Here is a 24858-nt window from a genome sequence, read left to right as displayed (position 1 = left end):
ATTAAAAAAAGCTTTGAAGAAGTTGTTTAAACAATGAAAAACGTAAGAACTATAATTATAAATATTGTTGGATATATGTAAAAAATAAAACACATCAAAACTTTATAAAAAATATTCATAACAAAATATAAAACATAATTAATTTGATAAAATAATTCAAATAGAAAATACATTATAAATTACATATCTCAAGTATAGTCATAAATATTATTGGATATAGGCAAAAAAAAAAAAACACATCAAAACTTTATAAATATATTCATAACAAAATATAAAACATAATTAATTTGATAAAATAATTCAAATAGAAAACACATTATAAATTACACATCTCATTATTAACTTTTTAAAAAAGTTATATATATATACATATATACACACACATACATATATACACATACAAGGGCTATATATGGGATGAGTGGGGCAACTGCCCCACTGTGACTAATTTCAATTTGGTGAGAACATTGCTTTAAGTGAGGATGCGTCGCCTAATTTCAAATTATTAGTAATATATACATATGTCTTATTGCCATTTAATTAACATTTAGAAGCTTTTTTTAACATTTAATTTTACCAAGCACTTCGACCTTCAACTAGTTTTACAGTTTTTAGCCTTCCGCTAGTAGTACTCCTAGCTTTTCAACTATTAGCTATTTTTTCTAACTTTTAGCTAAGTTTTTAGTTTGACATACTAAACAGGCCTCCTGTAATAATAACATTTCCTTTGTCACATTTTACTTGTTTTATTTACTATTTATTGATCAAAGTAATTTACATTCATTTCTTATTTTCTTTAGAATTTTGTATTTTTTTTAATTTGATTTTTGTGCATTAAATAGTATTTTTTAATTAATATAGTTTCTAAATATATAATTTTATTATATATTAATAGTAGTAAATTTAATATTATCAGAGACATAAAATGGTAGAGATAAAGTAATATTTAAAGGAAAAGAATTTGTGCGTTACATTTGAAAACCATAAATATATAAAACCCAACATTTGCATCTTTCAGATATCAAATGATTTCCTTAATTCTTCAGGGAAAGGGACCAATGACGGCAGACACGGAGACAATAATAGAGCAAGCGGTAAACATAATGGTTCAATTTGTAGAGTATGGTGGTGAGTGGAGTGGTGGGCCTCCTGGCTTATATTCGAAGTTAAAGGATGTGAGCTTCAATATCCAAATGATTAATGCCAGGCTCCACCAAGCTTACACGAATCCAATTGCATCTGTCGATGTTTCGATGCTGAAAACCTTCCAAACTATTGTGCATGAAGCTACGGATGCCGCTGACAAGTACTGGGATCTGAAGATATTCTATAAAGACAAAACCCTCACAAAGTTTTTGGAATCCTATAGAAGAGAGGTCAAATCTTGTGCAAGTAGGATCCAGTCTGTTAGATCAAAGGTTACTAATATGATGATTCGCCAACAACACGAAATTGACCGTCACTCCCCCACCATCAACCGAAACAATGTTCTGCTAACTCTCCAGGTACCACAAAAATTATTGTCAAATTATCATATTCCAAATTTGTTTTAGCAAATCACAAACATGATCATATTCAATTACTTTCATTAATATATATATATATATATATATATATATATATATATATATATATTTTTAAAAAGACAACAATTTAGGTAACGATAAGAAAATTAAACTTAAATCCACGTAAAGAAAAAGTGCAGTGTGATGTGTTTAATATCTAACAAGTATGAGAATCTCTATATTTATTGAAAATGTAATTTCAAGGAATGTGTTTGGGAGGAACAATTTTGTTGAAAAAAATAGAATGTGTAGAAATTTCCCTAGCCACGTTTGGTTTCTGGAAAAATAGAAAATAGAAAATTTTATTTGTTTAGCATTTTTTTTCACGTTCTATTTGGAAAATTATTTTTCTGTATTTCCAATCTAACAAAACATTTGGAGTGTGTTTGGTTCATGTGTTTACACATTAGAAATGAGAATCAAAATCATAGTTAGTGTTGATTGACAACTTTTTAAAATACAACTATGCATGTGATTTGATTACCTCTTCAATTAAAAACTCCATTCCATATATAATTAAAAAAAAGTTTCATTACATCTTATTGGTAATATGATTTTTAAGTTTGGATTAGTGTTTTTATAGTTTTATTTTGATTTTTTTTTGTTCAAATTGTTACTTTGGATATTATTATATTAGGATCAATTGTTTTGATTTTTAGTTTTCATATTTTTAAAACTTTTATTCTCATTATAGGGACATACATAACTAAACATTAATATTGATAATCATTTCAATTCCACCATATATACTACCAAACATGCGAAATACTTTCACCAAAACACATATCATTACCAAGTATTTGATTTTCATTCCGATTTCGATTCTATGTGCAAACCAAACACACCCTTAGAAAATAGCATTTTTTTCTTGTTTTCTTAATTTTTCCAAATAAAAGAAAAAACGCATGTACTAGTCTCATGATCATTTACAAACTTCCACTTAACTTATCTATCTACTAGTCTTTTCAATGAACTGTATGCACAGAAATAAGTGTCTAATCTTAATATTCGATGTTAAAATCATAATTATATTGAAATAATTCTTTTACAAAAGTCAAGTACTTTGAGATTTGATGATATCATGGTTGCTTTCTATGAAAAAGCTAAGGTCTTATGTTTGAGTCTCATCCCAACTAGACACTATGAATAATTCGTAAGGGTCACACTTGTGTGAGACCGCCTCACGGATCCTTATTCGTGAAACAGGTCGAGTCGGGTCAAAGCACCATACAAATGTCATACTTAAATGTTCAAATATAACACTAATCAAGAATACAATTTTTATTATTTATAAGAGAAAAAGTAATACATTTTTCATAATAAGTAATGTTGACAAGTGCCCTTTACTTATAAGGGCAAATATAATACTTTCGAGGAAAAATGTAATACTTTTAAATCGAAATGTAAAAGTATTGTATTTTCCCTTAAAAGTATTACATTTACCCTTATAAGTAACAAAAATTTTATTCTTGATTAGTATTACATTTGAGCATATAAGTATGACATTTGTGCATATAAGTATTATATTTACATCATGACCCGACCCGACCCGACCCGTCTCACACAAGTTTTTGCCTATTCGTAATTGTAGAAATCATAATTTGGGTAATAATTATGGTACAAGTAATAATTGTTAAAGTAACAATTTTAGATACGGTACGGTAAATGATTTAAGAGTTAATACCACAAATGGTCCTCTGACTATTAGGCTAGTACTTCTTTTAGTCCTCGACTTTCAGTTCGACCACAAATAGTCCTTTGACTTTCATTTTTGACCACAAATAGTCCTTTGTTAAAATTTATGTTAAATAGATGTTAAATCTAGGGGTAATATCGTCAAATTGATTAATATTACTATGATTACTTCTTTTTGAGAATTATATGACAACATAGTTAATTGCAAACATTAATAAATATTAGATTAATAAATGTAAAAACAAAATGGATGTGACAAATAACATAAATGAACAAATTAAATAAAAACTCATGATTAATGTTCGTAATTTGTACTTGATTAATTATATTAATTCAACGGTGGCAGCCTTTAGTTTTGTCCCAAACAAAATGTTTGATTGATTAATGAAGAGTGAAAACTATTAATCGGCCATGTATGAACAACCATGAAAATAATGGAAGCAAAGTTTCTGAAAAAAAATTTCTTCCATTTTAATCTTTTGGTTAAATTAAAAACATATAGCTCTAATATTAAATCTTCATTTTGTACGCATAATTACGAGAATAAGATGTATTGTCTTTTTATTTAGGAGTATTTATATTTCTTAATTTTTTTAATTATGCTTGTCGGTGAAAAATTCTAAACATTTTTATTTTATGACCATTAATCCATTATATATATCAATTTGACGATAATACCCCTAGATTTAACACCTATTTAACAAAAATTTTAATAAAGGATTATTTGTGGTCAAAAATGAAAGTCAGAGGACCATTTGTGGTCAAATTGAAAGTCGAGGACTAAAATGAGTACTAGCCTAATAGTCAGAGGACCATTTGTGGTATTAACTCATGATTTAATATAATTATGGTACTATTTCATCTATACTAACAGAATTTTAATGTTGTAAGGACATTTTTGTCTGATAAAAATAATATTATAATATTTATAGCATACTGTACAATTCAATAAATATAGAAATACAAACTTAAATCAACAATATTAATTTGAATTCGTTCACTCTTATAAATTGTTTGTTCATTAGATACTTATATCATATACCCACCCACCTATCTATATACCTCTATTGTATTCTATTGTATTAGTTAAATTAAAAATTAAAAATGGAAAATCATTATGTTTTAAATAAAATCTATATACCTACATAAGCAATTTTAACCGTTTAAGCTTTTCTATTGCACATCTATATATGTTTCGGATAATTCAAAATTCATATAGGAATCCAAAACAACAGGGACAACAGAATTAATATTACGAATGAGTTAATTCCATTTTTGGTCTTACATTTATAGGTGTCAATTCATTTTTAATTCTTTTTTATTAAAATATTCACTTTTGGTCCTAGTATTATTGTGACATGACTATTTTTTGTCCTTTATCAATTATTGATGTTTTCAAAAAAAAAAAAACATAAAAAATAAAGCGGTTCAACATACTTTGTATAAAAAATATTGAAATGTTTTTGTATTTAACGATATTTTAACGACTTTGTTGATGAAAGACTAAAAATGGTCATGTTACAATAATACTAAGATCAAATGAGGATGCTCTAATAAAAAAGGGCTAAAAGTGGATTGGCATATATAAATCTAGGAAAAAGTGTTAAATAGGCCACTGAATTTATCTCTTTTGTGCAATTGGGCCATTGAACTTAAAAAGTGTGCAATTCAACTATCAAACAAGCAAAATTTGTGCAATTTGACCATTTTTACAAAATTTTTAATTCAATTTGAGTTAAAAACATTTCAATATTGACTCCCAACTAGTATGATAGAAGAAAATGTCACTCTTAATACATATATGTTAGCAATATAATTGGATTTTACCAGAAAAGTTTTGTAAAAATTGCCTAATTGCACAAATTTTGCTTGTTTGATGATTGAATTGCACACTTTTTAAGTTCAATGACCCAATTGCACAAAAGCGATAAGTTTAGTAACCTATTTGACGTTTTTTCCATAAATCTATGACAAAAAATGAAATTAACTCTGTTACGAAACTAATAAATTTATCTAAGCAGTAATTAGGTAATCAATCAAATATGGAGTAAGTTAAGATAAATCACAAGAAATTACAAAAAGAAAATTCAAAATTTAAATATTGATTTAATTTTCCTTTAGAGTAGTTTAGAGAGTTTTTTTATTTTATTAACTAAATGCGCTATGATAAATTCGATAAGTATATATATATATATATATATATATATATATATATATATATAAGGTAGGGTTCTAGTGAGATCACCATTTGCACACTTCAACTTGGAATCTTAATTAATCTAGACCATTAACAAATTTTGAGATCAAATCTTAGTACATCAATCTAAAAATTTGAATGGTCTAGATTGTTTGACACACCCACTCCGTTTGCACACATTTAATCACAGTTCACACACACTTAATTATCGTTCGCACACATTTAATCACCATTTACACACATTTAATCACCGTTCGCACACATTTTATTACCGTTCGCACACACTTCAACTTAGAATTTTAAATCAATCTAGACCATTAAATTATTACATGGATGCACAAGATATGATCTCACGATCTTACCTAAACAAGTGATCTCATATGATCCTAACTCATATATATATATATATATATATATATATATATATATATATATACACTAATACACGTACGTATAGCATGTTCACACTATAGCTATATCACTTTGAATTTTGTATTTCTTCACAGATAGAGAGACCAATAGGCTTTGACAAAGCGATAAAGAAAGTAGAGCAGGCGGTAAACATGCTACACAAAACTGTAGGAGACAATGTCCACCTGGTTTCTGACAGTATGAAGTCTGAGATAGAGGACATAACCTCTCAAATCAAAACGTTTACTGAGAGCTTGGTCGTAGCTTGCAAGAGCCCACTGGCCAATGAACACCGTCTTTTGAGACTAATAGTAACACATTTCGGAACACATGTGAATGAAGCCAGGGATGCGGTTGCCAACTACTTTGCACAGGAGAAGAAGCATGGATTGGCAAAAGCTTTTGATAAGATTCGGCTTTGTGGAGAGCTCAATAATGTTGCGAGTGAGATCCTGTCCATTAAGAAAAAAGTGGAAACCATTAGCGAATACCTCGAAGAAGACCTTCGTCACCTCCAGGACGACTACAACGAACGTAGTGATGATGATCCGCCACCTCCCAAGGTACCAAAAAATCTATTCCCAAATTATCATATTTCAAATTATTTGTTTCAATAATTGCAATACTACATCACATATATGCTTACATCAATATGGAATTTATGTGCAACAGTGTAGTTGCCTAGACTTTAATTTTATAATGTGGTACAAAGGTGAGGAAAATGTTTCTGAAAAATTGGATAGCTTGAAAGGGAATACACACAGCCCTATATATATACAACATTTCATATCCATATAAATGGTCATGCTATATAGGAGACTTTAATTTTCACATCCTTATGAATGGTCATGCTATCTAGGAGACTTTTTAATTCCCTATGAATGGCCATGCTATCTAGGATATATACACATTACATAACACTCCTTCTCAAGTTGGAGCATAGATGTTACGTTAATCATGCATAACTTGTTGCACATAAATAAATGGGTAAATCACCGATTTGGTCCCTCAATTGTTATCAAACTGTCAATGTTGCCCCTTAACTCCGTATTCATCAATTTGGTCCCTGAAAATAATTGTTTTTGGTCACATAACTCCATCCGGTCATATTCCGGCGAACACTCCGATTTAGTAGGGGTAAAGTAGTCTTTTACTTTCTTCAATCCTCCCTCCCTCTTCGTCGCCGCTATTGTCGAAGAAGCCCACCGTTGAAAAGCCACAATCTTCATCCGGATTCGAATCTGAATCCGACGAAGAAGGGTCGGATTCTTCCCAACACACCCCTGACTTCACAATCAAACCTAACCTCCCCTCTAATGCCCCCCCAGCCTCAAAGTCCCCCGTAAAGCAGCCGGCGGAGACCCCTGTGAGAGAATCGACGAGGAAGAAACTCAAGTCCGGGGAAGAAAATGGGAATGCAGAGGAGAATAAGTTGCCCAGTTTGGCTTTTGCCAGGTTTGCTAGGGTGTGGAGCGAGGACGATGAAATTGCTGTTCTAAATGGCATGATTGATTACAAGAACGAAAAAGGGACTGACCCTTCTGCTGATTTGTCTGTTTCCATGATTTATTAAGGGAAAATTACAGGCATATATTTCCAGAACTCATATTTCTGAGAAAATTCGGAGACTTAGAAAGAAGTTCTTTACCAATATTTCAACAAAATCTTTAGTCTGTTTTAATAAACCATCACCATTCCCACTCGCCCTCACCATCATCTTCCTCACTGTCTTCCTGCTTTACTATACCTTCAACAGAACCCCAAATGTCGAAGTCGGTCTTTACCCGCCAAACCAGTAGACGATTGAGGAAATCGAGACAGATCTAAGCAGGAGCCCGCAAAAGCTCGAACCTCGGCATATTAGGACGGCGGAGAGCGTCAGCCGCTGCGATACCTTCACCGGAGAATGGGTTCCCAACCCGGAGGCGGTGGAAGCCCGATAGGTGCGAGCTGCCCGTTTTTTATCCGTTTGACTTCCGGGAGCGAGCTCGTTCGTGGCAAAGCTTTGGCCTTTTTCGGTGACTCCATTCCCAGAAATCATATGCAAGATTTTGTCCTGGTGTTTTACGAAGAGGGAGGGAGGATTGAAGAAAGGAAAAGACTACTTTACCCCTGCTAAATCGGAGTGTTCGTCGGAATATGGCCGGATGGAGTTATGTGACTAAAAACAATTATTTTCAGGGACTAAATCGATGAATACGGAGTTAAGGGGCAACATTGACAGTTTGATAATAATTGAGGGACCAAATCGGTGATTTACCCTAAATAAGTAACTCGAGTCTCATTTAGGGTTTTTGTGAATATGCCCCCTATTGTTTTCTAGTCTTCACAAATTTAATGGAGATTAAAAATTGTCGTATCTTTTCACGAGTGAAGTGGGAGTCGATCTCTATGTGCTTGGTTAGTTAATGAATATCAGGTTTGATGCAATATTGACGAGTTGTATTTTTAGCGGTGGATGGAAAGAAAGGTGGGAGTGAAGATTCTCGGGAATGTCGTTCTCAAAGGATGACAACTAGGTGCAAGTGGAGTGCAAGAAAATCATAGGGGGTGTTAGTGCTCATAAGAAAATATAGCAATTAAACACACAATTCACACTAAAATGACTCAATTCATGCAATAAACACCACTCAAACACCCTATAAAAGAAGACATAGTTGGTGCTCATCAAATATGAAGAGCAACTTGATTATCACACCATAGTTTTGCAGGGATCGGAGATTTAAAACCAGAATCATTCAAGAGTTGTTTATCCACATTACTTCACATGTTGATTGTGCCACTACTCAGTATTCATACTCTACACTCGAACAACAAACCACATTCTACTTTTTACTCTTCCACGAAACTAGATTACCTCCAAAGAAAACACAATATCCAATTGTTGTTGGTTTTGGTCCTTTTCGGATAATTCCTAATTAGCATTGGTGAAACACTCAATATTTGTGTGACCATGATTCTTATTCAAAATTCCATGTCCTAGGGGCCCTTTTAAAAAACTCAAGATATGCTCTATAGTTGCCTAGTGATCAACAATTAGGGATACCGGCCATATACTGATCGACTTATAACACTAACTGGGTATGCAATATCCAAATGAGTTACTATTAAGTAATTTAGCTTCCCAAGTAATCTCTTGTACATCTCTGGATCTTCAATCAATCCCCTCTCTTTCGACAGTTGCATGTTCGGTATCATGGGAGTATTGCATGGTTTAGTACCTAATTTTCCTATTTTAGATAGTAAATCAAGTAAATACTTTCGTTGAGATAGTAATATACCTGTTTTACTTCTTATAACTTCGATACCTAGAAAGCACTTCAGCATACCCAAGTTATTTGTTTGAAATTGACTACGAAGAAATTACTTGAGAGATGAAATCCCTTCAGTATCACTCCCGTAATAACAATGTTGAAATTTTCTGTATTCGTAGTATGAAAAAGATCTAGACTACGTTTCAGTATTCTTCTGTTTGAGTGTCTGCATTATTACTGAGTTAAAGTGCGACAGTCATATTAGTAAGTGAATCAGAGATAAGACTTAGTGCGGAATTAAAACAAACAGAATCAAAAGACACACAGTATTGTTTACCTAGTTTGATACAACAATATCTACGTCCGGGGACCACCATCAGTGAATCCAATCCACTATCTCAACCAGTTAATCATATAGATAGTAAAGAGATCGCAATCGCAACCCAATGCGCGATATACCTCACAGGTAAGTACCCAATCTGATGAAGCATATAGAAGATTGTTGAGGCGGAGATCCATGCAATCAACAGTCCAAAGAGTCTCTCATTTGGAGATCAATGCTGAAGCTGTTCGGCTCGCTGACTTACTCACCACTACACCACAGTTGTATGGAATACGGTCTTCAATTCAGCACAACGACAAATTGTCTTCTCAATATGTCTTCTTTGCACAGAACTTAATGGTATTGAGAAGGTGTTGATTTGAAGGATAAACTGTTAAACACTCAGGAAAGAGACTCTCACAAAATAGTCTTTCGTGTGTCCATCCTTGAGGCTGCAACATCCTTCAAATATATAAAAGACCTTCGAATCTCCTTAGAAAATTCTGACTTCTTAAACCCTGGTTTCCAAAAGCATGAATATGGAACTACTCGGCCCATTTTGAAGAAAGTCGGTGAAGAATATTCAACAGGTTTTCAAATCTTCACTGATGTAGAGATTAGTCTGTTATAGCCTTCTTCAGTAATATAATCTTGACTAGTGTAGGATTTGATTTTTTTCAGAGCCTTCGTCAGTAGCCTAAGACCAACACCTATCTACTTACCATAACATAGCCAATTATAACATAGGGTTTAGAATGATAAACACTAACAAACTCCCCCTTTGACTATTATTTGGCAAGAGCCTACTAGCACTAATCAAATACTAACCGGCAAACAAAAATACTCATAAGGAGTAGTTGAGCATTAAGAATAACAATAATAATAAAAAATCCTCACCAGAGGAAACCAAATTAACGCAGTACAAACTTGAGAGTAAAAACACTAAGAAGTAATAACAACTACACCATGTAGCATGCGCTCCACCTCAACCAATGTTTTTTTACCACTTTTTGTCATAATAATAGACAAAGTATAACAGTAGTACAGAGGGTCGTCTCATTCATCAAGCTATAGAAACATCTTCATCCATCCCTGTCAGATTAAATAGAGTAACTCAGAAGCGTTAAGGAGTCTGGTGGTGGAACAATTGACCTGATATGAGGAGATAGCTCAGACATAGAACACGATCTGACCAAGAACTAGGAACATTAGGTAAAATTGCAGGCAGATAAACAAAACGTTTAAGGAGCAAACTAAGGGGTTCCAGGCACAGTTATTGAGGAAATTCAAACAGTCAAGACAACAACATGAATGATAAGAGTAATCTTAATAATAAGAACGTCTAGGTACAACAAGGGAAGGGAGGTCGATAGTTAACAAAGTAGTTTGATCAAAACCATTAGAAGATAAAAGCACTTAGAAATCCCTTCGATAGACTCCCTGAGTTGATCTGAGTGTCTCAAATCGGTGAGCATTTAGTAGCTTTGTTAGAATGTCCGCCAGTTGCTTTTCTGTCTGAATATACTCTAACTCTACCTCTTTGTCCTCAACTAGGGTCGGGATAGGTCAGCAAGGGTCAGTTATGTACGGTGGGTTATTTCCCCATTACCTACTAAACTAAACAAGGCAAGTTAAAGCATTCTGTTGCGTTGTAAAATTTTATTTTCAAAGAGTTTCTCAAAATCTATTCCACCCCTGGTTTTGAGTTAGCTCGAGACCAACTAGTAGTATCAAAGCATTGTTTGCACTGATTAAGCTAAATAGATCTCAGAATATTTCCTTAAAAATATTTTTGTAGCACATTTTCGAAATGACAAATTTGAGTTCAATATCCTAATATTCTCAAGTGGAATTTTGATGGCCGTGATCCTTCATCAAGAATGCAGTATAGCGAATTATGGAGCAAACAAAAATAAATTTATTTTTGATTGTCTTCAAGGATTAGAGGTTGGGATAGCCAACAAAAAATCTAGGCGTAAGCATGAATGATTTTATGGAAGCTAAGCAACAAATAATCAAATGGTGATAGGCTAAGCATGGATAATATAAAACAACGAGATAAAAAAAAACAATAAATAAAAAGGTACGGATTGGAATGAGTATTTATTGGCTTGATGCCATAGAACAAAGGATTGAGGGTTAAAGAACTTTACTATCGGGTTCGAGACTACTGATGAGTAAAATGGTGATAGTGAAAAGAGGGTGTAAATGTCGTTTCGCTGAGGATTGGGACTATGGCACGCACTTGTATGATTAGTAGAATTCTAGGCACTAAAGTCTTGAAATTCACTAGAATCCAAGCAAACTAAGATTAATGAATTAATGGAAAGAGAATAAAAGATGCAAATTAAATGAGGAATAAACTATATGATAAAAGAATGGGTCAAATTAGGGGTATTGCAATATAATCCTGATGCTCTAACAATCTCAGAATTAAGGGAAAAGCAATTAACCAAGGGATTTATTGGCAATGCACTCAAGAATTCAGTTTAGCTACTCTCGTAATCAATAAACTAGAATTGGGCTAGGATTGTCCCACTTTCGTGATGCATTAATCATAACCTTAAACACAAAAGCATTGTAAGTCCCCAAATTACCCCTATTCTCATAGTATGAAAAATTGGGTTGAAATTGGTAAGGCTTGAGTATTTCACCCAACTTTCGTTGTGATGAAATCCTCTCCAAAGAAAATCAATAAAAGCTACGCATCAATTATCAATAAGAACAATTTATAAACCAATTCAAATATAAAACCCCTAGGTTAATAAATTATCCCCTTTATGCAATAATTATAAACCTAACATCAAGAATAGCAATAGAACCCTAATCCAAACCCAAAAGCTAACTACTCATGCATCGTAAAAATAAACAAAGCAAAGCAATAATAAATAACCATAAACATTGCAAGAAATCTGAAAAGAAAGTAAATAAAGGAATAATCTAATGTAAAACTAATCTAAACTATGCTAGGGAAATATAAAGAGAAGAAGAAAAATAAACTAAAACTAACTAGGGTTGGGAACTCCTTAAATTGTAGAGAATATGTAGAATATATATGAGATAGATGGGTCTTGGACCCATGAGGCAGCTTCCAATTCTTTTCCAATTCTTATTCTTGTTTCCTTTCCTTCCTTAGATAATTTCATTTTCTTCCAAAACTTGTCCAAAATGTTCCAAAATTCTTCCTTTGCTGCTCCTTGTGGATAATTCTACCCTTGGGACAATATAACACACAAACAATTCTCAATTTCACTAGGATAAAGAAAATAAGCATAAAAAAAATTAAAATAAGGGGTGAATTATTGTACAAAATAGTAGATATCAACTACCAATCACCAATTCGGTATACTAACACTATAACACCCTTAATTCTAACATTCGAGCCTAGATTATAATTAAGAACTTAAAGGCATAAAGATAAAGATTAAATACTAATAAACCATCATCATTAGATAAATACACCCAGTCTAGGGGATGCTACCGTCGTAGTTACCCGCATAAGGGTAACTACAAGGCTAAACCAAAAGAAATCCAAACGTCTACAGATCCAAAATAATAAGGGTTTACATACCCGGTGTCCAAGCACCATACTAACCAAAAGGAATCCAAACATACAGTCTAGTCATCAATAGTCAATAAATCGCTCAACAAAACATAGACAATAAGAAGGGATTAAACTAGGAGTTAGAACCAAAAAGATGCTAAACCATCTAACTCCTCTAAGATGCTCTCGGCACACATGTATATATATATATATATATGTATATATATATGTATATATATGTATATATATATGTATATATATGTATATATATATATATATATATATATGGAAAATAAGTAGATTTTGGTAATCACATAAGCACATTATACATCATCAAGTAGCATATAGAATCATAGATATAGACTAATAGATAACATACTTAATGCATAGATGTATATAAAGTCATATAGATATACTCATATATAAGATAAGTAACTCATGCCCACATGCTTATGAATGTAAATAAAAAAAGGTTTAATGCTTTAAGTAAAAAGACTTTGATGACATGGAAAGACTAGTAAATCATAATGAAATCATTTACACCACCAAATTAAGGAAACAACATTCTTAGATCATAATAGCATTTCCAACATATCAAATATCAAGGTAAGATATGGCTCGTAACCAAAGTATAAGTCAACTTTCTCAAAACTTCATTTAGGATCAATAATATTATCATATGAAAATAATCATTTTTATAATAATACGGGAGGAAACCTTTCATCATAATCATACATGAAGGGAGGATGAGGTCACCACCATGTGTGTACAACCCCTACGAGGACCGAATCCCGAAGAACAACTCCATTATAACTCATCATATCTCGTCAATCTCATGTGGAAATAGGACCTCTACCTTAAGTGTGCACACCCCCTAACTGGGATTCCAAGCCCAGCGAGTAGTAGCTCTAGCCCTAAGTATATATACCCAGGATTTTTCTACCAGGCTACTTTCTCATCATCATTATCCATGATGCTTTCTACCAGGTTTTCATCATTTCTACCAAAGGGACCGTAGACCAATCAGGTCTTCCAAAAATATATAGTTTTCTTAGATCCCTTTATAAAATAGTGCTGGTATAACCTTTAAAAACCTTTCTTCTCAATAGTTCCGAAAATAGTGCATAAGTATCATATATATATATATATATATATATATATATGTACATATATATATGTACATATACATATATGTATACATATACATATATATATACATATACATATATATATATATATACATATATATATGTACATATATATACATATACATATATATACATGTATATATATATATATATACATATATATATATATGTATATATATACACCTATATATATATGTATATATATACATATATATATATACATATACATATATATATATATATATATATATATATATATATACATATATATATATATATATATATAGGGTCAGGTTCAGGTGCGGCCGTGCTCTCCCGTGCGGCCGTGCGGTCACACACCACTCAATGTTAAGAAACACACCACAGTGCATATTTGTGTGGTGTGTTTCTTAACGTTGAGTGGTGTATTTCGTAACATTGAGTGGTGTGTGACCGCACGGCCGCACGGGAGAGCACGGCCGCACCTGAACCTGACCCTATATATATATATATATATATAGGGTCAGGTTCAGGTGCGGCCGTGCTCTCCCGTGCGGCCGTGCGGTCACACACCACTCAATGTTAAGAAACACACCACAGTGCATATTTGTGTGGTGTGTTTCTTAACGTTGAGTGGTGTATTTCGTAACATTGAGTGGTGTGTGACCGCACGGCCGCACGGGAGAGCACGGCCGCACCTGAACCTGACCCTATATATATATATATATATATAGGGTCAGGTTCAGGTGCGGCCGTGCTCTCCCGTGCGGCCGTGCGGTCACACACCACTCAATGTTAAGAAACACACCACAGTGCATATTTGTGTGGTGTGTTTCTTAACGTTGAGTGGTGTATTTCGTAACATTGAGTGGTGTGTGACCGCACGGCCGCACGGGAGAGCACGGCCGCACCTGAACCTGACCCTATATATATATATATATATATAGGGTCAGGTTCAGGTGCGGCCGTGCTCTCCCGTGCGGCCGTGCGGTCACACACCACTCAATGTTAAGAAACACACCACAGTGCATATTTGTGTGGTGTGTTTCTTAACGTTGAGTGGTGTATTTCGTAACATTGAGTGGTGTGTGACCGCACGGCCGCACGGGAGAGCACGGCCGCACCTGAACCTGACCCTATATATATATATATATATATAGGGTCAGGTTCAGGTGCGGCCGTGCTCTCCCGTGCGGCCGTGCGGTCACACACCACTCAATGTTAAGAAACACACCACAGTGCATATTTGTGTGGTGTGTTTCTTAACGTTGAGTGGTGTATTTCGTAACATTGAGTGGTGTGTGACCGCACGGCCGCACGGGAGAGCACGGCCGCACCTGAACCTGACCCTATATATATATATATATATATAGGGTCAGGTTCAGGTGCGGCCGTGCTCTCCCGTGCGGCCGTGCGGTCACACACCACTCAATGTTAAGAAACACACCACAGTGCATATTTGTGTGGTGTGTTTCTTAACGTTGAGTGGTGTATTTCGTAACATTGAGTGGTGTGTGACCGCACGGCCGCACGGGAGAGCACGGCCGCACCTGAACCTGACCCTATATATATATATATATATATAGGGTCAGGTTCAGGTGCGGCCGTGCTCTCCCGTGCGGCCGTGCGGTCACACACCACTCAATGTTAAGAAACACACCACAGTGCATATTTGTGTGGTGTGTTTCTTAACGTTGAGTGGTGTATTTCGTAACATTGAGTGGTGTGTGACCGCACGGCCGCACGGGAGAGCACGGCCGCACCTGAACCTGACCCTATATATATATATATATATATAGGGTCAGGTTCAGGTGCGGCCGTGCTCTCCCGTGCGGCCGTGCGGTCACACACCACTCAATGTTAAGAAACACACCACAGTGCATATTTGTGTGGTGTGTTTCTTAACGTTGAGTGGTGTATTTCGTAACATTGAGTGGTGTGTGACCGCACGGCCGCACGGGAGAGCACGGCCGCACCTGAACCTGACCCTATATATATATATATATATATAGGGTCAGGTTCAGGTGCGGCCGTGCTCTCCCGTGCGGCCGTGCGGTCACACACCACTCAATGTTAAGAAACACACCACAGTGCATATTTGTGTGGTGTGTTTCTTAACGTTGAGTGGTGTATTTCGTAACATTGAGTGGTGTGTGACCGCACGGCCGCACGGGAGAGCACGGCCGCACCTGAACCTGACCCTATATATATATATATATATATAGGGTCAGGTTCAGGTGCGGCCGTGCTCTCCCGTGCGGCCGTGCGGTCACACACCACTCAATGTTAAGAAACACACCACAGTGCATATTTGTGTGGTGTGTTTCTTAACGTTGAGTGGTGTATTTCGTAACATTGAGTGGTGTGTGACCGCACGGCCGCACGGGAGAGCACGGCCGCACCTGAACCTGACCCTATATATATATATATATATATTTATATATGGGGGAAGAAGCAGGAGCGGGGGAGCTCACTGGCGTATATATATATATATATATATGTATATATATATGTATATATATATATAGGGTCAGGTTCAGGTGCGGCCGTGCTCTCCCGTGCGGTTCACACCACTCAATGTTACGAAATACACCACTCAACGTTAAGAAACACACCACACAAATATGCACTGTGGTGTGTTTCTTAACATTGTGGTGTGTTTCTCAACACTGAGTGGTGTATTTCGTAACATTGAGTGGTGTGTGACCGCACGGCCGCACGGGAGAGCACGGCCGTACCTGAACCAAAATCTATATATATATATATATATATATATATATATATATATATATATATATATATATATATATATATATATATATATATAATAGGGTGTAGATATAGATTTAAAAAGGGTTATAATGCAAGAGTATACAAGAATACGTATATTTATTTATATAAGCTTTCAAAATATAAAAATAAGCATTTATATAAAAAGTATAGGTTGATTTGGTAAATATAGATGCTTGCAAGAGATTAATGGGCAAAGGCACAACATTAATTCCTTAGACATTAACACTCTCAACATTCTTTTTTAACACAGTAAATGGCTCCTTTCATATACTCCTATCCTCACAAACATATTCATCAATTCATACACTTCATCTTCACAGGTAAATAGGAATTTCATGCCTTAGTTTGGGAAAAATGGATTTAAACAGGTAACACATAACATCTCAGGTAACAACTAGACCAACCTCTCAAGCCTCACAAGTCATTTGGGCTCACAAAGTTGATTAGTGGCCAGACCCAACAGGCAGAACACAAAACCCCACCATCAGAGCCCAATGATCCCACAGGGCTGGTAGCAGAAGCCTGCTGCCACGGCCCTGTGGTACCACCACGTTGGGTGGCAAGGCTTCAAGCCCTGTCACCCTACGCCTATCACTACACACGGGACTATCCCGTAGGCCACGCGTGCCCGTGGCTAGTCCTGTGAGCAAGACAGAGGGGTGGCAGTAGCCTCCTCTCACCTTGCCTTCTCCGACCCTTCACCTACAAAACTCCATTAGTAGACCATAGAACACCTCCATTTCCTCCACAACAACATTATACCACGAAAGCATCAATCCCACATCAAACCTCAAGCTTCTTAGCCTACAAGCACGAATCCCTCCTCCTTCCTTCAATGGCGCCCTCTATCTTCCTCTCCTATCCTCCCAGAGAAAGCAAGCACATGCATTCAACATACACACACATACAATATATGAATACTCATATAGGAAAGCAAAAAATGGAAGGAAGGAGATTAAAGGAATGTTAAACAATGGAAATGGAAAATGATGGCTGAAGACCTTACTATTTCCTTAGTGTTTCTTAGAGTTGACCTCTGCAAGGTAGAAGAGACACAAGGGAGGGATTTATGCAGATAATGGAATAGTGCCCTTTAAATAGGCACAAAACCCTAGGATCTTGGGACTATACGGTTAGTAGGGGTAAATGAGTCTTTTGCAAATTCAAACTCTCAAATGATGATCTTAGGTTAAAAATTGGATAAGGTTTGGAGAAAATATAATATGCTTGATATAGGAATATGATAGGCTCGTTTTGAATTCAAGTTTGGGTTAAAAACAAAGCTATCAGGTTCACAGGTTCGTCTCAGATAGACTTTTGGGTCAAGAATTTGATAAATAAATTTATCCTTTAAATAGAGCTTTTAAAACCATAAATAATCTTATAAATATTTTGTACTAAGTCACTCAAAATAAGGGATTTAAAATATTTAATTTACAAACTCATTTGGTAAAATAATTGTAGGAGTGAAATTATACTTATATTTTCATTTTGAAACTTGATAAAATAGGAGTTTAGGTGGAAAATATTTTGGGGTCTCACAAACACGTCACTCTCATGGTCCAATGTTAGGTCGAATTGGAACACCTAGGGTTGTCCCACTCTCGTGACGCTACCAATCCCCCTCAATAAGCATGAGTAGTCTAGACCTTCAACATTACATACTCTCGTAAGTAAATCTGAAGGTCGTGAGATGTGGTCGAAGGGAGATTGACGATTGAGAGACAAATCTAGGGGTGTGATAACCCGTGGACTCATTGCTCACTCGGTTGCCAAAATCTCATACTATAAAAGTATTGATAAGGTAGTGTACAAACTCATCAACACCAACATACAAAACATCTCACTACAAAAGAGCGGTAGGCTGGGTTTCAAACCCTTGTATGAAATAAGTGTGAAATAAGTATCAAACACAATAAACACCACTATCCAACCCCTAATATACTCTACTCACTCATAATAAGTAAACAAAGCACAAGAACAATCATAAATATCATCATTGAACAATATATTAAAGAAAGGAACTAGAAATAATCCTTCAAACAAGTAAAAGTTAACAAGAACAAGCTAAATAACACAAGAACTAGATAATGTAATCTAAGAAATGCAAAGTATTCAAAGGTAAGAATACAATAACAATGAAATGATAAAGAAAGAAAGAAAAATACCTTAAACATCAATTATCTACTGCTACTGTTCTTTTCTTGGTGGCTCTTCCTTTAGAAAAAAAAGAGGAAAAGATCTATTTATAGTAGATTCCTAAGGTTTCAGCGTACGTGCACCACACGGGCATACCACTGCCCTTGCGGATGCACCAGTGCAGCATGGCACGGGCACATCATGCTTGTGCAGAAGGTAGAGCACACTTGTGCATTATGCATGGGCGGCACACATGCGTGCCACTGCCTGTGCGTAACTCTCCTTCAATATATGAACTTTGGTTCCGCCTCTTTCGTGTGTCTTTTTTTGGGTTTGGTTCTATGAGCTTCTTTTTCCTGCATTTTTGCTCCAAGTTGATTAACTTTTGTTTCATTTTCCGTTTTTCTTCCTTCAAAGTGTATTTGGGTAATTCTAAGCACAATATACAACTTTTAGTCCTTAAAACCTAACTAAACACCTTAAAATGAGCATATAAGTGAGTTAAGAATGGGGTGAAATATTAGTAGTCATCAAATTTGATGAGTGATGTACTCACATACAAGTTCACTTAGTGGTGATATATAGTTGAATGTGGTTGGTAGTACAATATCGACCTATCAGAATCCCCAAAGTGAATACTGTCCCACTATCCAAAGATCTAGATGTTCCTCACCCAGTGTATGTGGGCAAGCTAATAGAGGAATGATAGAAGAATGGACAAACGAGAATCACATCCAGGCCTTGGATCACATTATGCAAACATTGAGCAAGTTAACAAATGGAAAGGTGAAGGGTCACACAAACTCTGCTATGGAGTTGTGGGAAAAATTGATCGAGCTCTTTCTTAGAATTGAGGAAATTAGGGAGAATAAAAGCTTAGTGTTGTTATGGAGTAGTACAATTATTTTGAAATGTTTCTGGGTGAATCCATTAGACAAATGGAAACCTATTTTATTAGCATTTTAAGAGAGTTGTCAATTTTGTAGATGGAGATTTTGCAAAAAGGAGTTAAACATCAATGTTTCTCACATAGGCACTGCCCAATGAGTAGCACGTTAAAACATTGCAAATTATAAGCAATAAGGAGCTCGGTTGCTACACAAAGACAGAATCATTATTTTGGGATATAAGAGTCATGAATTTTGATCTCTTAAGACTAAACAAGAAAAGAGTTGTAGTTGAAAGGTCTACCATAAAACTAGTTGGAACCACCACTCCTTCGCCATCAACATCAAGGTCTTTCAGCATGCAAACCCTCAACTTCTAATAACTTGGATACGAAGGAGGAAATGTCACTACTATTTAAAAAACTCAAAGAATTTCTTACGTACAATAAAACACAAGATGAATTGACTTCTAGGAGACACCAATCATATTCCAACTCTAAGATTAGGAAGAATAAAGAAAAGGAAGAGTCTTTTGAAAGATTTTGTTTTATAACTATAGGAAACTTAGTGACTTCAAGAATGATTTCCCTTTGATGGAAGAATAAGAAAAGTCTAGTAGAAATGAAGAAATCAAATAAACTAGATCGTGAAAGAGTAGTTTTAGGTGGGATGAAACGGTTAGATTTAAAAGTTAAAACGAAGAGTCAAGACTCCCTGAGTGTCGGTCTCGAAGGAGGTAATGCGGAAGATTGCTTAGCTTCTATTCAAGCGAATGCATAATGGAACATACGAGGTTGTCAAGGTGCATAGAGTAAACATTTGTTGATGGAGAGTATGATCAATTGAAGTAAACAATGGAAAAATAACAATTGTAATAAGCAAGGGAATGAATTATGCTAGTTGTGATGCCTCATGGTGTGACTTGAGCAAGGGAATATTGATTCAACTATATTGGCTATTCAAGGGTATGATTTCACAATCCTTTTCCACAAATAGTGTACTAAGGCTCTCTAGCTTAGGAATACTTGTGAAGTAACCAAAAAGCTTTAGAGGCAATTTATCAAACACTTAGGCTTCACACCTTCCTACTAATCTACTTTTAGATCTCTATAGGATTCTATAATTGCAAAAGCTTGTCTTTAACACTAATAAATAGTCATGACTAGCTTAAGGCTTCAATATTCCAAGAGATTGGCCAAATCAACTTAGAATCAAACTAAATCAACAATCAAAGAGCAAGAATAGATCTCCAACATAGAATGAATCAATTTCCACAATTAGAATTTAGGATCCACACTAGGCAAGTATAACATCACACAATTCAATCCCTAAAGGAAATTAGCTACTCATGTTCATGAATTCAAAATCACAAAACCTAATTCAAAATAGAGAAATGTAAATTACAATTAGAAATGAAACAAAAGCTAGATTAATGGTATAATTCACCTAGTAAACATGAATTACAATCTTCAAATCATCATTGTTCTTCAATCCTTCAACAATTGGAATCTAGATCTTTCTCTCTCTAAAATGCTCTCAACTAAGATACTAATCTAAGAAAATGTAAATCTGAAAATAATCCAACCTCCTTCTAATTTCTAACTAGATCCTTTAAATAGCCTTCCCAAAATTTCCCTTTTAATTTTCCTTTCCGCCCTTTTGTCCACGCATGGAGTGCCGACGTGGATAGGTACTGGAATTGATCCACGCCGGTTCCACACGTGGAGCCCCGGCGTGGATCAGTACTGAAAATGATCCACACCGGTTCCACGTGTGGGGTGGTCTCCCGGCCCGTCCCGGGACTTCTTCTTTGCTTCCAAATACTCGTTATGTCCTTATGTTTTGCCCAATGGCTCTCGGGACCTGTAAGAACATTCTAAAACACCAAAGAGATAGCTTTGCACGAGATTTACGCATTAGAGCATAAAATGCCATAAGTTAGTCACAAAAGGATACTAATCACTATTAATTCACCCCAATTTAGACCCTAATTCCTAGTTATCTTGGGTGCTTATAAGAGAGTGAACAAAACAATGGTGATCAAGAAACTAGCAACTAAGAGCTCACACAATAGTGACTCATCAAGCTCTAGCACCTCATCATATTCAGAAGATGAAGATCTCATCTGCTTGCTTGGTGAGGTTAATAGTGAAGCATCTTGCTCATCAACAAACCCGAAGACTAGCACGTCTATTAGTTGCCATTATGAGATCAACCGAACTAAATAAATCAACTCTGAATGTCTAATGGCCAATGACCAGCAAGATGAAGAGGTAAAAGTCTACTTCTTGAAGTCAAAAAATTTTAGGTGCATCCTTTAGGAATCACCATGATACATTTTTACAAATGTTGAGTAAATCCAAAGATATCCAAAAAGAATACAAACTTCTTAAGGCGAAAAACTTCCATCTTAAGAGTTATAATCTTCACTTGATTGAGGAAATTAAACACCTTAATAGTCAAAGTGAAAAATTGGAAAACCTTAAGTCAAAAAATAAAACGCTACAAGAAGAGTGTAAATCAAGAGAAATAAGAGAAGAAAAGCTAAGAGATCTTAGAGACATGTATGTTGATGAGTAAAATGGTGATAGTAAAAAGAGGGTGAAAATGTCGTTCCACTGAGGATTGGGGCTACGACACGTACTTGTATGATATGTAAAATTATAGACACTAAGGTTTTGGAATTCACTAGAATCCAAGCAAATTAAGATTAAGGAATGGAAATAAAGGAATGAAAATTAAATAGGGATTAATTGTAAGATAAAAGAATGAGTCCAGATTAGGGGTATTGTTATCGTGATGCACTAACAATCTCTGAATCAAGGGAAAAAAATTCACCAAGGGAATTATGGCAATGCACATAATAATTCAAGTTCAAGCTACTATCGTAATCAATAAACAAAAATTAGAGTAGGATTGCCCCACTTTCGTAATGCATCAATCCTAACCCTTGAAACACAAAAGGATTATAAGCCCCCAAATTACCCATATTTTCATAGTAAGAAAATTGGGTTTTATATTGATTAGGCTTGAGTCTTTCATCCAACTTTCGTTGCAATAAAAGCTTCTCCAAAACAAGTTAACAATTGCTGGCCATCAATAACTAACAAGGAGAACTAATAATTCAATTCAAACATAAAACCCTAGGGAAACAATTCACCCCCTTTATGCAATAATCACAACCCTAGCATCAAGAATAGCAATAGGACCCTAATCCAAACCCAAAAGCTAACTACTCACGCATCATAATAGTAAACAAAGCAAAGCTATAATGAATAACCATAAACATTGCAAGAAAACTAAGTAGAAAGTAAATAAGGGAAAATGAAATCTTTACTATTAAAGAAGAAATCCAACTCCAATCCGCAATCCAAGCTTGAAATTAAAGTAATGTATGTAAAACTAGGTTAAACGAACTATGGTAGGAAAATCTAAAGAGAAGAGGAAAATTAAACCAAGACAAAACTAGAGTTTGGGATCCCCAAAATTGCAGAAAATCGCGAAATAAATACAACTCAGCACATGCCTCATGGCCTGCTTCACGGCCATGAGGGTGGCCGTGAGGTGGTCGCGGAACAGATCTCGGCTTCAGTGGACTCATGGCCACTCACACGGCCGTGTGGGGTCTTCTCCTTTGGTTTTTGTTTCCTTTCGTATTCCGCTGCTCCTTTCCTTCCTTAGGCAAGTTCCTTAGCTTCCAAAATTGATCAATTAATCTCCAAAATGCTTCCTTTGCTACTCGTTGTGGACAAATTAAAGCTATGAACATATAACACACACACGGGTCTCAATTTCCACTAAGCTATAGACAAAATACACCAAAAACAACTAAAATAAGGAGTGAATATGAAATTAGAGATATCATATGTCACTATCTCTAAGTCAATGGAGGCATCACTAGCCATAAATAGGCCTTCAGGCGATAAATCTAGACTTTATTTTGGTTCCTCACCTTTTCTAACATCATAAGTCAATAGATCGGTATTCATTAGGTAATCTAATTCCTAATCGTCAAATGATGTGGTACATTTCCATATAACAACGAAAGTTGAGTATGGAAGTCAATCTAACAAGCATGGACTAGGTTATAAGAATGGTGCCAAGGCCCCCAAGAAATATCAAAAGAAAGCCCATTCAAATAACCAAGGACGCCAACAAAAGAGATGGATCGGAAGTCTTCCAAAAACAAGAGTACTCGGTAGACCAGATTTATCGAGAATGGCCAGTGTAAGATTTGGGTACCTCATTGCAGCAATCATTATTGCATAGATCATGGTCCACATAGTTGTGTGGACCATAAATAAAAAGTACATTTTTAATATACTAAAAGTACATTATTTTTTGTACATAAAGTGCATTATTTTAGGGTACATTATTTTTGTACTGAAAGTACATTATTTTATAGTACTATAAAATAATGTACCTTTAGTATAAAAATAATGTACATTCAGTATAAAAATAATGTACTTTATATTCATAGTCCACACAATAATTTGCCTCATTGCAGACCTCATGGCCAAGTGAATTGGTTCACCGCAAAATAATTTACCGCTAGTACTTTCAAAAGAAATAATATTGCCAACCCTAGAAAGATGGGTAGGACCACGAGAAAGGGTGTAATCAGATTATTTCCCAGCCAAGAGGATTAGAACATTGCTCAACGTTTGCATTATGTGATCTAGAGCTTAATCACCGAGATCCTTGAGAATATGATCCTCCTTAATCCATTTTGCGATTGGTTTGTGATGCGGAGAGGATAGTAATGTGAAGAGAGCAAGGTGATTGGTGGAAATGGTGGTTATCTTCATTATGCTTCAACACGTGTGTACAAAGTAATATAAAGGGGAGAGGGTGACGGTTGTAACAGATTACAAAGCAAGGATATTTACAAGATTGCCCCTAACTAATCTTTGTTGTCCAATAC

General features: G+C 35.2%; 1 protein-coding gene across 1 annotated transcript in view; it reads left to right on the top strand.

Moving 5' to 3' along the window:
- Positions 1–24858, top strand: part of LOC116005648 — a 161379-nt gene that overhangs the window by 127056 nt on the left and 9465 nt on the right. Inside the window, exons 3-4 of the mRNA XM_031245894.1 lie at positions 1047–1505; positions 5964–6431. Of these exons, the coding sequence (XP_031101754.1) occupies positions 1047–1505; positions 5964–6431 (927 nt within the window). The remainder of the gene's footprint in view (positions 1–1046; positions 1506–5963; positions 6432–24858) is intronic.

The sequence above is a fragment of the Ipomoea triloba genome, chromosome 15, assembly GCF_003576645.1.
Source record: "Ipomoea triloba cultivar NCNSP0323 chromosome 15, ASM357664v1".
In the NCBI taxonomy this organism is placed as follows: domain Eukaryota; kingdom Viridiplantae; phylum Streptophyta; class Magnoliopsida; order Solanales; family Convolvulaceae; genus Ipomoea; species Ipomoea triloba.
This window is presented reverse-complemented; position numbering and strand designations above follow the sequence as displayed.